The sequence below is a fragment of the Canis lupus genome, chromosome 30 (genome assembly GCF_003254725.2).
Source record: "Canis lupus dingo isolate Sandy chromosome 30, ASM325472v2, whole genome shotgun sequence".
NCBI classification, from domain to species: Eukaryota; Metazoa; Chordata; class Mammalia; order Carnivora; family Canidae; genus Canis; species Canis lupus.
Genome location: NC_064272.1, coordinates 10457228 through 10475000, shown reverse-complemented (window position 1 = coordinate 10475000; position 17773 = coordinate 10457228). Strand labels below are relative to the sequence as shown.

At 37.4% G+C, this 17773-nt stretch overlaps 1 protein-coding gene across 9 annotated transcripts in view; it reads left to right on the top strand.

Moving 5' to 3' along the window:
- The window catches only part of TP53BP1 (tumor protein p53 binding protein 1), a 97821-nt gene that overhangs the window by 52529 nt on the left and 27519 nt on the right, over positions 1 to 17773 (top strand). For 7 of the 9 annotated variants that reach the window (XR_004810964.2, XR_004810965.2, XM_025472988.3 and 4 more), the window contains exons 13-16: positions 2728 to 4051; positions 10920 to 11039; positions 11789 to 11992; positions 16271 to 16328. Coding sequence is in view for 7 of the 9 variants with exons in the window: in XM_025472988.3 (XP_025328773.1) it covers positions 2728 to 4051; positions 10920 to 11039; positions 11789 to 11992; positions 16271 to 16328 (1706 nt within the window). In the remaining 2 variants the exon portion in view is untranslated. Of the gene's footprint in view, positions 1 to 2727; positions 4052 to 10919; positions 11040 to 11603; positions 11621 to 11788; positions 11993 to 16270; positions 16329 to 17773 lie in introns of those variants that run through there. The other 2 variants (XM_025472987.3, XM_025472990.3) reach the window with 2 other exon arrangements.

Genomic DNA, 17773 nt, shown 5'->3' with positions numbered 1-17773 from the left:
GGGGAGGGGCGGGCAACTGCTTACTAGATAATGTGGTTTCCTTTGGGGTGATGAGAATTTTTTGAACTAGATAGGAGTGGTGGTGGTTGCACTGAATTGTAAGTAAGTGTTCACTCTGAAGTGTTTAATTTTCTGTTATGTGAATTTCACATAAAAGATATTTGTAGTTTATTAGCAGTGTTTTTCTACACGAGCCTCTGTAAAATGATCTATTTTTTGCAGTAAGAAAAAATTACTATTTCTTATAGAGGATGTCTAATATATATGCACTGGCACCTGGGTGGCTCAGTGGTTGGGCATCTGCCTTTGGCTTAAGTTGTGATCCTGGAGTCCTAGGATCATCCCCGCATTTGGCTCCCCCATGGGGAGCCTGCTTCTCCCTTTGCCTGTATCTCTGTCTCTCTCATGAATAAATAAATAAAATGTTTTTTTAAGAAAAATGCAAGTAAGATCATCAGTTATCCTATCTCAGAAATAACTACTTTTAACCTTTTTATGTATATGTTTATTAACGTGAGAACACATGAAAATCGTATAGGCATGTATAAAAAGACTATAGTAAAATACATATTCACATAATTTTTTTAAACTGAAATACAAACTTTCTATTTGATGTGTAGCCTGAATGTTTTTCTCTTAATATTCATCTGTAATTTTATGTATATAACACACACATGATGGAATACTTTGTATCGTAATTTTTATTTTATTTTTTTGTCTTAAAGATTTATTTTTATTTGTTATATATATATATATATATATGTATACACACACACACACACACACACATATATATATATAGAGAGAGAGAGAGGCAGAGACACAGGCAGAGGGAGAAGCAGGCTCCATGCTGGGAGCCTGATGCAGGACTTGATCCCAGGACTCCAGGATCGCGCTCTGGGCCAAAGGCAGGCGTGAAACCGCTGAGCCACCCAGGGATCCCCTGTATCATAATTTTTAAATGAATCTCTTGGGGTGCCTAGCTGGCTCAGTGGGAAGAGCATGCGATTCTTGATCTTAGGGTTTTGAGTTCGAGCCTCATGTTGGGTGTACAGATTACTTAAAAAAATCTTTAAATGAATCTCATATTAGTAGACATTTAAGGTGTTTTGTTTCCTATTCTAAATAATAAATTTGCATGGAACAGTAGTGTACCTAAGTCCTAATTCCATCAGATCATTTCCCAGAAATGGAATTATTGGGCAAAGGGGTATATAAAGTTTTAAGGCTGTTTATTGTCCTAGTGCCATTTAGAAATATTAAACCACTATACATATACGGAGCTCAGCCATACCTCAGAGTCTCAAATTTATGACTTTTTATAATCTGAGAGGGTAAACGATACTAGACATTGAAATATCAGCAGTTATGAAATATACAGAATGTTTGGCAGCCTATATTGATTTCTCTTTCCTTTAAAAATCATAGGCAATTAATGCCTTACCAGCAATGTCTAGTTTTAATAGCATTTATATCAGGCAAAACAACACACTAAAATTAAGTTCTTACACAAAGACATGCCTAAGCTTTGGCTTATTTACTTTTTTTTATGTTAAGGTATTATTTAAAATAAAATGCTGTTTTTAGTGGATAGATAGTTTGATGAATTTTAGTAGTTGTCTACAAATGTGTAACCACCACCACCATCAAAGTGTAGAAGAGTTTCCTCACACTAAAAAGTTTCTTCATAATCCTTTGCTGTTCCCTACCCTCCTGATTCCCTCTTCAACCTTAGGTAACCATTCGTCTGCCTTCTGTCGCTATTGTTTTGATTTTCTTGAGAATTTCGTATAGTTGGAATCATAAAATGTATATGGTCTTTTATGTTCTAGTTCTTTAGCATATTTTTGATGTTCATTCGTATTGTTAGATGTATTAACCTCTTACTCCTTTTCATTGAGTACTATTCCATAATATAAATATCCACAGTTTTACAGTTTTATTCACCAGTTGACAAACACTTGAGTTGCTCCCAATTTTGAACTATTATGAATAATACTGCTATAAACATTTGCATACACATCTTAGTGTGGACATAGGATTTTATTTCTCTAGGGTAAATACTTAACAAGTGGAATTTTCTAGGTCATATGTAATGTCTCTTTAACTTTGTTAAGATACTGTCAGACTCTTTTCCATTTTGCCTTTCCATCAGCAGCAAATGAGAGTTGCAGTTGTTCCACATCTCACCAACAGGATGTAGTCTTTTTAACTTTAGCCATCTTTGTTGGTATGTAGTGGTGTCTAGTTGACTGATGATACTGTTAGTTTTGGATTTTAACATCTATTTTATGAATGCTAGCATATTTTGAAATAGTAGGAAGTAAAATAAGTATATATTCCCACATTATGAGCACTGAAGTGGGCTGTGTAAGCATTTGTTCATATGATTACTATGTAATTGAAAGCCCATCAGATAAATGACATATTTTTAGAAGTTGGGTGATGTATAATTAAATTAAAGGGCGTTCCTACCCTTAGAAGGAAAAGTTAATACTTCATTGTTTTTGTTTATCTTATGCTTATTATAAATTAGTGGTTCACAGGAAAAAGATTAAAGTGACCTGTGTTGTTGCAGACTGGGGATTTATGAGCTTTGTATTTCTGAGATTATGGCCCTAGAGTTCTATAATTCTTGAACAATTGATTGAGAAACTTTAGATGAATTCAAAGACACAAGAGAAATATTTTGAAGAAATAGATATATTTCTTTTTCTTTCTCCTTAGGACATTTTCATTCCATCTCCAAGTTTGGAAGAACAATCAAATGATGGGAAGAAAGGTGGAGATCTGCACAGTTCATCTTTGACTGTTGAGTGTTCTAAAACTTCAGAGATTGAACCAAAGAATACCACTGAGGATCTTGGGCTGTCATTGACAGGTGATTCTTGTAAGTTGATGCTTTCTACAAGTGAATATAGTCAGTCCCCAAAGATGGAGAGCTTGAGTTCTCATAGGATTGATGAAGATGGAGAAAACACACAGATTGAGGATACGGAACCTATGTCTCCAGTTCTCAATTCTAAACTTGTTCCTGCTGGAAACGATAATATCCTGATGAATCCAGCACAAGATGGCCAAGTAGAACTGAATCAGAATGATAAAACGAAGGGGGATGATACAGAAACCAGAGATGACATTAGTATTTTAGCCACTGGTTGCAAAGGCAGAGAAGAGACTGTAGCGGAAGATGTTTGTATTGATCTCACTTGTGATTCAGGGAGTCAGGCAGTTCCTTCTCCAGCTACTCGATCTGAGGCACTCTCTAGTGTGTTAGATCAGGAGGAAGCTATGGAAATTAAAGAACATCATCCAGAGGAGGGGTCTTCAGGGTCTGAGGTTGAAGAAATCCCTGAGACTCCTTGTGAAAGTCAAGGAGAGGAGCCCAAAGAAGAAAATATGGAGAGTGTCCCATTGCACCTTTCTCTGACTGAAACTCAGTCCCAAGGGTTGTGTCTTCCAAAAGAAATCCCCAAACAAGAATGCCAGGAAGCTATGGAAATTGAAACCAGTGTGATTAGTATTGATTCCCCCCAAAAGATTCCAGTACTTGACCAAGAATTGGAACATAAGGATCAGGAAGCGTGGGAAGAAGCTACTTCAGAGGATTCAAGTGTTGTCATTGTAGATGTGAAGGAACCATCTCCCAGAGTTGATGTTTCTTCTGAACCTTTAGAGGGAGTGGAGAAATGCTCAGATTCCCAGTTGTGGGAGGATGAGGCTCCAGAAATAGAGTCATGTGCTGAGAATAGAGCTGATACCCAGGAAGGAAAGAGTGCAGAATATGAAGGAGATTTGAAATCAGTGACAGCAGAAAAGGAACCTGTAGAAGTACACTCTCCACAACCTCCTTTGACTTTAGTGAGAGCAGATGATGCTCTGAAACCTGACCAGGAGATGCAGCAGGCTGAACCTCAAGAAAAAACCCATAATTCATTAACAAAAGACTCAAAAATAGCTAATGCAAAGCAGCTGGGCTCAGGTGGAGAAGCCCAGCAGCTGGAGAAGGCCTCTGCCCATGCTTCACAAAGCTTCTGTGAAAGCTCTAGTGGTGAGTGTGCTTATAAATTGTTCTGTATTTCCAACCAAATTATAACTTGGAAGGGAATGTAGGAGAGAATTGTGCTTATGTCAGGGCTAAAAATTAACTTAGAATTATGTTTAGGAATAGCCAGTGATAGTTGGGAAGTTGAGAATTTTGCAATGTGTTTTTCTTTTGTAGCTGTAATTATTTATGGAATCATCCGAGGTTTATGTGCTTTATAACTCAGAAATGATCAACATGAATTTTCTAAGTATTTAGAAATCACACCAGTCTGGTGTTTTCTACTTAGGTCCCAATCCTTTTTTATATTTCTGTATTTACAGTTGCCTTGAAATACAAGGATTTTTTTTGATTACCCTACATAGTAAAATATTCAGAACTCTATTAATGAGTGTATTGTTACAGAATTTTTTCCTCTTTCTGGGCATTAGGTAAAGTTCTAAATTTGGCTCAACGTATATACATCTTAAACATTAAACTGGAAAAGGTATTAGTTTATGTTCTTTACCTATTTTATTGAAAACCAGAATGAGAACATAGATTACTTTCCGAAATATTTGTAGAATATTCCATGTAAGATTATCTGAAAAGAATCTAAACTTTCTAAATGCCTAGAGTTAGTAAAATTTAAAAGCAAAATAAACTCCAAAAATAAAAAATCAAGTTACAATCAAGTTACAAAATTAAGAAAACAAGCCTCTAGGGATTTGGAAATGAGAAACAATATTTGGCCATTATCCTAGCTATTAGTATAGGTGGCTTATGCTTCTTGTCTAGAGGTAGTACTTTTTTTTTTTTTTTTTAACTTTCAAAATTGCCCCTATTCATTAGGTTTTATATACAGGATTTTTTATTCATCCTTTACAGAACAAGAAAATGTTATAGCTAAAAAAGAACTTAGGGATTAAGAGTTCAGTCTCTTCTTTCTAAAGTCATAGGTAGTTAATAATTGAGGTAGGACTAGGACCTAGGTCTCCTAATTCTGAAGTCTATGCTTTTTACTCCTGTACAGTTGTGTAATATAGTTACTCTGAATCTGACCAATTATGCCAAAGAACTATCTGAATGATCTAATTAATATTCTGTATTGTTTAGTATTTTTATAATTGTGTTATATCTAAATACTGTTGTTGACTTAGGCTCAGAAAGTGTTAGGACCTATAGATTTTTTTTTTTTTAAGATTTTATTTATTTATTCATGAGACAGATACAAATAGAGACAGACACTCAGAGGGAGAAGCAGGCTTCCTGCAAGGAGCCCAATATGGGACTCCATCCCGGATCCTGGAATCATGCCCTGAGCCAAAGGCAGCCGCTCATCCACTGAGCCACGCGCCCCCCCCCCTTCCCTATAGATTGTTTTAATATGGATACTTAGAAGAGCTTTTTAATTATTTTAGCATTTATATGCAAAAGACTGTGAATTCTTGCTTACATTATTAATTGGCAGGGACAGTTTTTTTTTAAGATTTTATTTTATTTATTCACCTAGACACAGAGAGGCAGAGACATAGGCAGAGGGAGAAGCAGGCTTCCTGCAGGGAGCCAGACACGGGACCCAATCCTGGGACTTTAGAATCACACCATGGGCCAAAGGCAGGCGCTAAACCGCTGAGCCACCCAGGGGTCCCCGGGACAGTTTTTATAGTAGACATTGCTGTAATAAACTTATTTTACTAGTATTTATCTAGATTGTTGAAAATACTAGTAAGTTACTTTCCGCTTACTTCAAGATTTTAGTTTTGAGTAAATTAAAAATAGTGAAGACAGTGGTTAGACTGTTAGAGAATTAGTCTAAAGTAAATCATTTGGGATCCCTGAGTGGCTCAGTGGTTTAGCGCCTGCCTTTGGCCTGGGGCGTGATCCTGGAGACCCAGGATCAAGTCCCACTTTGGGCTTCCTGCATGGAGTCTGCTTCTCCCTCTACCTGTGTCTCTGCCTCCTCTTTCTCCCCCCCCCCCCCCCGTGTCTCTCATGAATAAATAAATAAAATATTTTAAAAAATCATTCAAAAGGGCATTGCTAGAAAAGAGAAAAAATTATACTTAAAGTACAGTTGTTTAGTTACCAAAGTTTCAGAGAGCCTAATTTAAATGAGAGTAAACTCAAAAGTTAATGATTCTTTAGTCTGTAAAGACAAAATGAAAGGTATGAATTGGTTGAGTCCCAGGTTTGTTCAGTTAGATTTCTGTATACTAAAGTTAGAAGGATACTTTTGTTTTTTAATAGCTTTATTGACTAAAAAGATACATGCTTATTTGCAAAAGTTCAAATAAGAAAGAGAAGATAGGAAGTTGGGAAGGAAAAGGAGACAATCACTGTAAATGCCTATATTTATAGATAACTGAGAACTTGTCTATTCTCAGACATTTGTTTAAGGAGACCTCTTGAAATTTGAGAAAGCAAATTTAGAAAGATGGTACTTGGAAACCCAGCCTTATTCAACATAGAATACACTTCTGATAGGTTGATTATGTGAAAAATTGTGACAAGTTCAGTAAGTCTATAATTAAAACCACAAATGGTGGTCTGTGGTAGGGAAACTAGGTATGTTTTGTGCTCTAGCTCTAATCTTTACTGGCTTACTTTACGGAATATCATTCTAATTAGCCGTTAATGTCAGAGGCAGACTCTTAGCATAAACTGTTTATGGGTGATGTCACCCAGTATAGAAATTTTTAATTGGGTGGCTTTTAATCTATTGTAAGAAGTAACCAATTCTCTTGAGCACAAAAGAAGATTAAATGGGCTGTAGATTGTAACAAAGTTAGAAATTGGGGAGGCCTTCCTGACATTAAGGTTTTAATTTTTTTTTTTTTAAGATTTTATTTATTCATGAGAGACAGAGAGAGAGAGGCAGAGCCACAGGCAGAGGGAGAAGCAGGCTCCATGCAGGGAGTCTGATGTGGGACTTGATCCCAGGACTCCAGGATCATGCCCTGGGCCAAAGGCAGGCCGCTAAACTGCTGAGCCACCCAGAGATCCCAACATTAAGGTTTTTAAATATTGCTTTGAACTAATGAATTCCCTTAAGTCCTTAGTAATAAAGACAAACATCCCACTCAGCTGGTTTCATTTTGTTCATTGCTGTCCTTCATAGGTTGGTATGCTGGCATATAAAATAGCTCATGATAATCTGGGATAGCAAGAAAGGACTTGATAATTTAAACAATAGGCATGCGAAATGTCAGAGAATTTAAAATATGTGGAAAATTCCAGTATTAAAGGCTAAAATATTTTGCAGGATGGTGATAACTTGACTAGATTAGTGGTGTCTTTCAGATGTATTGAACAAAAGCAGAGAAATGTCTGAAAGCATTTGGAGGACATTGAATAGAGGCTTTCTGAATATGAATAATTAAAGACTAAAAATAAAGGCTGTTTCTGGTTAATTGAATGCTGACTAAAGAGTTAGGAATTTATCTTCTAGTGGAAACCTTGGCTTTTTGACAAGGAGCTAACATGTTCAAAGTAATATTTTATAGGAATGTTGCTTTGGTTGTGGTATGCAGAAAGAATTGGGGGTTGAGGAAAAGGGGAGACTTCAGACAGAGAAAGTAATTGATAGGCTGTTGTAATAATCCAGGAATGAGTCATTGAAGGCCCAGATAAATAGTGGCAGTGTTGCCTATAAAATTAGACTCATTTTTCCATTGGGTTGTAGGAATACAGCTGGGTCAGTGGTGCTAAAGTAATCTTTCTTTCCTTTTTTTTTTTTTTTTTTTAATATTTTACTTATTCATGAGAGATACAGAGAGAGGTAGAGACAGAGGCAGAGAGAGAAGCAGGCTTCTCACAGGGAGCCTGATGTGGAACTCGATCCCAGGACTCTGGGATCACACTCTGAGCCAAAGGCAGATGCTCAGCTGCTGAGCCACCCAAGCATCCCTAAAGTAATTTTTCATAAGTTTTATCTTGTGCAAAGGAAACCCTATTACAGAGAAATAATATTCAGTAAATTAATGATTGCATGTTACATTTACATATTATGGTATGACATAGAAGGATGGATTTAAATGATTTCATAGAGATTTTAAAAAGTCTGCATGATCAGTCATAATATGAGGGATGGTTCCTGTTAAGAGAGCAGTACAGTGCAGGTGATTGTTCCAGGAACCAAAATTCTATCAAATACTTTGGGATGTTTGATGCTTTGTGAGATATATTTTTACTTTTTAGGCTGCATATTTCTTCTAAGTTCTTCTTTATTAACCTAAAGGACTTGCTTTTTGGGGACTTGCTGGAGAATGAATCATGGAATGGAATGGTTACCTGCCTGACCATTTCTCTTTTTTCTGTTACTATGGTGAAATTCTTTGCCATTTATTTTATGTATGTATGTATGTATTTATTTATTTATTCATTTATTTATTTTTCTCTTTGCCATTTAAAATGTGATTCTCCAGGGTGCGTGGGTGGTTCAGTCAGTTAAGCATCTGTCTCTTGAAGTCGTCTCTTTATTTTGGCTCAGGTCATGATCTCAGGGTCATGAGATCGAGCCCCAAGCCCCAGTCGGGCTCTGCTGCTTAGTGGGGAGTCTGCTTAGGAATTCTTTCTCTCCCTCTCCCCTTCTTCCTGCTTGTGTGCGCGTGCGCTCTCTCAAATCTTACAAAAAAAAAAAAGATGTAATTCTGCAATTCTTTACTCATACTCTTTACAGTTCCTTTAGCTGAGCATATATACATTTTATCCTTTCTTTTTCCTTTTTTTTTTTTTTTAAGATTTTAATTATTCGTGAGAGACAGAGAGAGAGAGAGGCAGAGACACAGGCAGAGGGAGAAGCAGACTCCCTGTGGGAAGTCTGATGCGGGACTCGATCCCAGGACCCCAGGACCACTCCCTGAGTCAAAGGCAGAAGCTCAACCACTGAGCCACCCAGGTGCCCCTTATCCTTTATTTCTAAAGTTTATTTTGTTTTCTCTTTACATCCCTTCAGATTACTAATTGATATGAGATGGGGTTTTTCGTTGTTTTGTGACTTTGAAGAAAAAAGTGTTAAAGTGCTTCATATGAAACATAATAAAGAATAGAAGTGGAATGGAAAAAGATGAAAAGAAAAATTTGGTTTTAAAGAGAAACTTGGTCTTCATTTAGTTCCTGGCACAGAGCTCCAGAAATTCTTGTAATTTTCTAAGTGATAGGACTATCTTTTGTTGTTCATAAGAAAGCCTTTCAGACACCTCTGAGTTTATGCTAATAAGGTGATTTAGGGTAGAATCCCTATATAGCCTCAGGACAGGGCTGTACACCAGGAAGACCTAGTGACTGGGTGGGTGAAAGTTTCAGTCCTATCTAACCTCCTCCTGGAAGGAAGGACTGGAGATCAAACTCAAGAAAAGCTCTTAAACAAGATTTAATAAGCTTTCTCCTTGTAATGAGCAAGGAGGATAGATACCTCATCTCAGTTGCATGGGGACAAGAAGCTCCTGCTATCAGAACCCTTCTGGATTTCACCTTCTGTACTGTGTTGTTTGGCTGTTCATATGTGTCCTTTATAATAAATTGGTAAACATAAGTGTTTCTCTGAGTACTGTGAATAGCTCTTATAACTTAATCAAACTTGAAGGAGGAGGTCGTAGAATCTTCAGGGTACAGCTGGTGGGACAGAAACGCAGGTAACAACCTGGCTTTATGATGGGCATCTGTAGTGGGGGCAGTCAGTCTTAAAAGTGGGACTGAGCTATAAATTTGTGGGATCTGATGCTGTATCCAGGTAGATAGTGTCAGAATTGAAAGACAGTCTCTGCTGAGAATTGGAGAATTGCTTGGTAGTGGTAGGATACACATTAGGCAAAATGTTTTGCAAAGGAGCAGTGACTGAGTATGGCAGATTGTAGGTATTTTGAGGTATCAAAGGAAAGTAAGTACGAATTTTCAGATGTTAGGTTTAAGAGGAGAAGTCTGGCACAGTTCTTTTTTTCTCCCAAACTTAGTCGTCACTTCATTAAAAGAAGTAAACAGGGCAGCCTGGGTGGCTCAGCGGTTTATCGCCACCTTTAGCCCCGGGTGTGATCCTGGGGCCCCGGGATCGAGTCCTGAGTCGGGCTCCCTGCATAGAGCCTGCTTCTCCCTCTGCCTGTGTCTCTGCCTCTCTCTTCTCTCTCTCTCTGTGTCTCTCATGAATAAATAAATAAAATCTTAAAAATAAAAGAAGTAAACAAATCACAAAGTATCATTTTTGGCAGTGTACTAATTCTGATTAGTAAAAATTTGAAACCAAGGCCTAGTTAAAAAGTGAAGTTTTGTATCTTGACAAATGTTTTATTGTTTTTTAAAAGATTTTATTTATTTATTCATGAGAGATACAGAGAGAGGGGCAGAGACATAGGCAGAGGGAGAAGCAGGCTTCCTGTGGGGAGCCTGATAGGGGACTTGATCCCAGAACTCCCAGGATCACAACCTGAACCGAAGGCCAATGCTCAATCACTTAGCCACCCAGGCACCCCGACAAATGTTTTATGTTTATATTAATTTATTGGTGACTAACCAAAATGTGTATACTGGGAATGCTCATGTATGTGAGATTTACCACTGTGCAGACATGTAGATTATTACTATTATGGCCTAGAGTGAATGCTGGTCGGTACATCTACTTCTCACCTCCTGTTCCTCAGGGCCTCTAAACTTTGGGCTTCTTCAGTTTGTCTGTTTTTTGGTTGTATGCTTTATGTCAGTCCTGTTGATGGCCGTAATTGGAACACAGAGGATGGTAGGAGATTGTTTGGGAGCCTTGGTGAGAAGGGTTGGGAGTGAGGCCGATTTGGGCAGCAAAAGGAAAGAATAATTGAAATATTTCTTACAGTTCTTTTCACTTTTACTTTTTAAATATATTTCTGTTTTGGTTTCCTTTTTGTTTCTTTTTTTCCCCCTCTAGAAACTCCTTTTCATTTCACTTTGCCTAAAGAAGGTGAAATTATCCCACCATTAACTGGTGCAACTCCACCTCTTATTGGTCACCTAAAATTGGAGCCCAAAAGACACAGTACTCCTATTGGTGAGTGACTAACATGTAATGATATTTAAAGCAGAATTTCTGATATACCATTCTTTATGCAAGTGATTCTTTTAGATCTGAGGAGTTGGGTCTGCTTGATATGATTGGTTTTTGTCTTAGGAAGAATATGGTTGTGGTATTTGATTCCATAAGTTTACTCCTGTAAGATATTGAGCGATAATAAGAGAGTGGAAGGAAGGAAGGGAGTATTTATGAGGATTTTACTCTTATTACTTGCAAGGCAGTTGAATCTGGGTACAAAGCAATGATACAGAGCTATTTTTATAAGGAAGGGTCAGGAAATAGGGTAAAAGTACTATTTATTCAGTACCCTGGCTATCAGTTTGCTGCTTGATAGGGAAGGAAAACTTAGGTCCTCCTTCCCTGAAGTAGCCAGTAGTCTTCTGCATTAACCTATTTGTTTTCTCTAGTCAGTGCTGGGAGGTAACAATCATGCCGTCTGGAGTCTCCTGCTACCTATGCCTGATGCTTTGCAGATGTGGGTTGGCTGAGGGCTCATGCAGCATCCTTTGTCCAGATGCAGAAGTGGAACTGAATCCTGTTGCTCCTCTTAAGACCAGGTGTCAATACTAGTGCGTAGTTGTTGATACTGTGACAGGATCTATCCTAGGAACCCCCTCAATCCTGCAGAGCTGTGGAACCAAACAGGCAAATTGATGACCTTGAATTGTAGTTTTCATGTTTGTATTTTAGTGTTCTTCTTTCTTCCTCCTTCCTTCTCCTTACAGATATTAGCAACTATCCGGAGAGTACCATAGCAACCAGTGATGTCATGTCTGAAAGCATGGTGGAGATCAACGATCCCATACTTGGGAATGAAAAAGGGGAGCCTGGGGCTGCCCCAGAAATGGATGATAAATTGTGTCTAAGAATGAAACTGGTCAGTCCTGAGACTGAAACGAGTGAAGAGTCTTTGCAGTTTACTCTGGAAAGTAAGTTTTATTTTCTATTAATCTTGGGTAATTAGTAGGTACAGATCATCTGAGAAGTATTTTCTTTCTTCTAATTACAGTAATTAATACTTGTATAATGATAAATGAATCTCTAAAGTCTTATTCTTGAAGTTTTAATTCATTGCTTTCGGCTAGTCACTGTCTTGTTACTGAAGATGCTTCATTTTATAATCTCTAGTGTTATGTTTCTTTGTATTAAACCTTTGTTTTTAAAGTAATCAGTTTCCATATTCAGAAACAGTTCAGGAGAGGTTAGAAAATGTAGAATTGAGGATTCACTTTATAGGCTTATGTTGACTGTTTCTCATATTAATTAATTGCACATTGATTGGTATGGCTAAAATACAGGGAAGGTACAAAGGAGGCTGCAAAAGTAGGATCCAGTTCAGAAAGGCCTTTTACATCATGCTGAGATACTGAAGAATTTTAGGTAAGGGAATAATACCAGGTTTGCTTTTTTAAAAGGCTCAGCTGAGTGTTTAAAAACTTTTGCCTTGGTGCATTATGCCTTGCCTTGCCTTGCCCATTTCCTAGTCTCATGCCTGGAAAACTCAGTCTTTGTTTAACCAGGAAATAGGGTCATTAGTAGTGGAGGTGGAGATGAGGGGATGAATCTGAGCAGTACATGGAATAGAGAACCTTGGGACAAGTTGAATATGGAAGTAAGAAGGAGGGAAAAAGTACAGAATGAATCTACATTTGAATTAAGTTTTCATGATAGTACTCTAAGGTAGGTAATATTTCCAGTCATAAAGAGAGCTTTTAAGTTACATACCTAAGTAAGGACACACACACACACACACACACACATTTTAAAAATATTTTATTTATTTTATTTATTTGAGAGAGACAGCACAAACGGTGGGGGCAAGTCGGGCAGAGAGAGAGGGACAAGCAGACTCTCTGCTGAGTGTGGAGCCTGATTCAGGGCTCAGTCCCAGGACCCCTGAGATTGTGACCTGAACCAGAGTCAGATGCTGAACCAACTGATTCACCCAGGCACCCCAATAAATTTTTTAAAATATTTATTTATTTTAGAGAGCGGGGAGTAGAGAGGGGGAGAGGCAGAGGCAGAGTCTTAAGTAGAGGCAGAGTCTTAAGTAGACTCTGCTGAGCAGGGAGCCTGATATGTGGCTCAGTCTCAGGACCCTGAGATCATGACCTGAACCGAAACCAAGAGTCTCATGCTTGAACTGACTGTGTCATCCAGGCACCCCGCTAAAGGTCATAGTAATTGCTAAGAGGTAGTGCTAGAGTTTGAATCAGATCTGACATGAAAGTTTATAATTTTTCCACCAGATAGTTTTTAAATACTATTTTTTAATGAAGTTAGAACAGAAAAAAAAAATCTTATAAAAGAGATTATAAAAAAAAAAAAAAAAAAAAAAAAAGAGATTATAAAGGAACATTCAGTGAAGAGGACTAGGAGAGTATGAAAAGATGGAAGTCTATGGGGAGGAGAATTATAAGAAGGTAACAATGTTAGATGCAAAAGTGAGGGTCTGATAAGGTATAACGGAAAATGTACATTGGATTTGGCAATTAGGATCCATTTGGTGATTCTAGCAAGGACTATTTCAGTATGGTGCTTTGAGTGGGAGTTATACTGACGATAGTTGAGGATTGTTGGGGAGAAGAGGTAGCAAATGTATTCTACTTTTGAGAAGTTAATATGAGGAAGGAAGAAAAAATAATGCCAAGTTAGAAATTCAAGACTGGAGGAGATTTTTTTTCATTTTTGTGCCTCAGCATAGAGAGGCCTAAGGAAATTTATAGACTGGAAGAAATCTCCAAAAGAGAGATGGGTTAAAAATGAGGGAATAAGGGGAACAGTTGATAGATCAAAACCCTGAGGGCATTGGGAGAGGAAGCTTTCAGAGACTACAGATAGAATGGGTGGACTTGAATAAGAAGGGCCTCTCATTCTCTGGAGACCAAAGGAAAGAAGAAATTTTAGCTAATAGACTTTGAGTTCTTACAATATGTCAAGCATTTTACATGTACAGCTTAGTGAATCTCTCAACAAACCCGTGAAATAGGTTGTGTTGTTATCCTCATTTTATAGGTAAGGAAACTGAGGCACAGGAAGACTGAGCACCTTTCTTAGAGTCAAACACCTAGTAAAATGGAGTAACCTGAATTCAAAGTAATTTTAAGAACTAGGGGCGCCTGGCTGGTTCAGTTGGAAAAGCATGTGACTCTTGATCTCAGGGTCATGAGTTCAAACACCCCACATTGGGTATAGAGATTACTAAAAAAATAAATAAACTCTAAAAAACAAAAAACAGGTTCCTGGGTGGCTCAGTTGGCTAAGTGTCAAACTCTTGGTTTCAGCTTAAATCGTGGTCTCAGGGTTGTGGAGTTGAGCTCTGTATTGGGCTATGTGCTCAGTCGGAAGTCTGCTGGAGATTCCCTCTCCTTCTTCCTCTGCCCCTACCCTCCTCATCCTGTGCACATGTGCCTGCTCTCCCTAACACCCCTCCCCCAATATATAAATCTTTAAAAAAACAATAAAAAATAAAAGACAGCAACAAATTAGTTTCAAGAACCAGAAGTCTGGGTCTGAATTACAGTGCTATCCTGCTTTTCAATGCTTATTATTATTTTTTTAAAGATTTTATTTATTTATTCATGAGAGGCAGAGAGAGAGAGAGGCAGAGAGAAACAGGCTCTATGCAGGCTGCCTGATGTGGGGTTTGATCCCAGGACTCCAGGATCATGCCCTGAGCCAAAGGCAGACGCTCAACTGCTGAGCTACCCAGGCGTCCCTTCAGTGCTTATTAAGTTGAATCTTATTAACTCAGTAGAAATTAAAGTATTACATGTTTCCTTTTAATTATCACTGAAATCAGGTAGGGCTTATCAAGAGAGTATGTGGTAGCCTTGTTTGTTTATTAATGATTTTATTAAGTAATCTCTATACTCAGTGTGGGGCTTGAACCCATAACCTCAAGATCAAGAGTCATGTGATCTATTGACTAAGCCAGCCAGGCCCCCTCTCCCAGGCTCCCCTCCCTTTTTTTAAAAAGATTGAATCTTTAGATTTGAAATTACAACTGGAAGACCTTAAATGGAGCTAACATTCTGGATGATATTACTACCTTTCCTGATACTAGGAGCACTGTATCAGACAGGCACCATACTTACAGTTTTACTCATTTCATCTTCACAACAAACCTGTGAGGTTTTATCTTATAGATGAGGAAGCTGACAGAAGATGGAATTTATTCCCAGGTTGGACTACTAAATGCTGGGGCCAAGACCTGAGCCAGGTTTCTCTTTCAGAGCCAGAGCTCTAACCACTAACTTTCAATTGCTACTTTGTTTAGATTATGTTGGATCAGAAATATTTTATTTTTATTTATTTTTAAAATATTATTTATTTATTTATTTATTAAAGATTTATTAATTGAGAGAGAGGAGGACTATGAGAGCATGAGCAAGGGGAGGGGAATAGGGAGAATCAGATTCCCCATTGAGCAGGAAGCCTAACTTGGGGCTCAGGACCCTGAGATCATGACCTGAGCTGAAGGCAGATGCTTAACCGACTGAGCTACCCAGGTACCCCAGGTCATAAATATTTTAGAAATGTTTAAAAATATTTGTCATTTTCTCTAAGGCTGGAATAAGTTGTAAATGAACAAATTTTAATCCTTTGGCCTCATTAGTGACATTGCTTTGAGAATATGGGATTCTTTTCAATATCACCCTTAATTCTTTACTATAGATTCTTTCTTGAAAATGTGTTTTGTTCTTAAGGTTATCTGTCCCAAAAGCACTTTGGGAAGAACTTGAGTACTTTCTGTGTGTGAGTTCTCTTAAAATTCCACACTATTTAAAATTTTTACATCAAAAAAATTAAATAAAATTTGTACATCAATTTAAACTTTTTTGCATAGTTTTTTATTAAAGTTTTTTCTTGTTTTAACTTTTTTATTTTCTAATATAATTTTTTACACCTTGTATGAGAAGAGATGAATTGATTCAGAAGTTTAGTTTTCATTTTTACATATTACTATTTAGTAATTCATTTTATTATATTTATGGACAGACTGTCTTCTCTAGGAAGTTTAAAAGAAAATTAATTTGATGCAAGTGAGGAAAGACTTGTACCATTAAATGATAAATCTTTATGTTGACTTATTTTTACCTCTTTTTGTTACTTGTTGCAATTATTAATAGAGCAGCTTTTTAGGTGTGGTATTAACTGAATTCTGTTTCTCTTTCCTTTCTGTCTTTGCTTTTGTTTTTATTCAGAGCCTGCAACTGGTGAAAGAAAAAATGGATCTACTGCTGTTGCTGAGGCTGTTGCCAGGTAACCAGAGCTGGTTGCTATTTAGAGGAATTTAATATACAAAGCCACTCTGGTAATAAAGGGAAGATGATTTATCAATAGAGTAAAAAAACTAAAATGAAACTCCAGTATAAAGGACTTAGCCATGTGTTGAATCTAATGTAGGCTGTTTTATAATACTTTTAGTCTGATAAAGCTTTTTACTCTACTTAGAACTAATATATTTAATGGTGTTTCTCTTTCTCCCTTTTGTTCATGTGGGAGTGCCATTTTTTTCTTTTTCTGATGGTAAGACTGAGATTATTGCTGCTACTAGTAAGGTAACAAAGGATTTAACAAGAGATAGCCTTAGACCTTGTTCCTTCAAAGATTCCTGACTCAGCCGCAACCTCAGGCCATTTTCTCTTCTGCCTGCCAAGTTAACTATTGTGTTGAACTGTTACTTTTGCTTTGTCATGAATGCTGTAATGCTTTGATGCTGAGTTTGACCCCATATGAGGCTTTTGCAGTAAACTTTGCCATCTGGTGGCTGCAAGAGTAGAATTGTTTCATTGGTTTATGACATGAGTCATCCAGCATGAACATACTTGCAGCTGTTGGTGAAATATAGGTGAGGATTGTTAAATTGGGCTTGGTAGGTACAGTAAGTAAGTAAAGCAGGCTAGGTGCAAGAGCATAGAGTATTAAAGATGATTGCCAGCTGAACATGTGTGCTCTCTTCAATTCCAGCTGATTATTACCATGCAAAAGTATGAACTTCTGTTGCCCGATCTTTACATTTTTAAAGAGAAAGCTAGATTTATTTTTAATTTTTTTTATTTTTTTATATTTTTTTATTTATTTTTTATTTTTTTTTAGATTTTTTTTTTAGATTTTTTTTTAAAATTCATTTATGATAGTCACACAGAGAGAGAGGCAGAGACACAGGCAGAGGGAGAAGCAGGCTTCATGCACTGGGAGCCCGACGTGGGATTCGATCCCAGGTCTCCAGGATCGCCCCCTGGGCCAAAGGCAGGTGCTAAACTGCTGTGCCACCCAGGGATCCCTGAAAGCTAGATTTTTAAAAACAAAATTTCTTACTTGTTGAAATAAAACATGTGTGTGGACTAAATTTGACCCTCAATTTCAAGTTTCTGGCCCATGTGTAAATTCTTTGATCTGTACTTAACCTTGTTTTAGGGAGATTAGTTATTCTCCTGGCCCTTGCATATTTAATCTGCAAGGTAAGCAGTTTAGGGTTCTTACTCAGTTACGTCTCTTTAATATTCTGTAGTCTTACAAGTTGAAGAAAATTGAGTATATACTTGATCTCTTTGGTTTTAACATAATTGTATACCTGAACCTGCTGCTGCTTAATCTTTTGTGCCAAATGTAAGGATGAAAGATAAGGGTAAAACTTGAGGGTGGAGGGTTGGATTGGTGGATCATGGAAAGAGACAAAATTCATTGGTATTGTTGTTAACTGA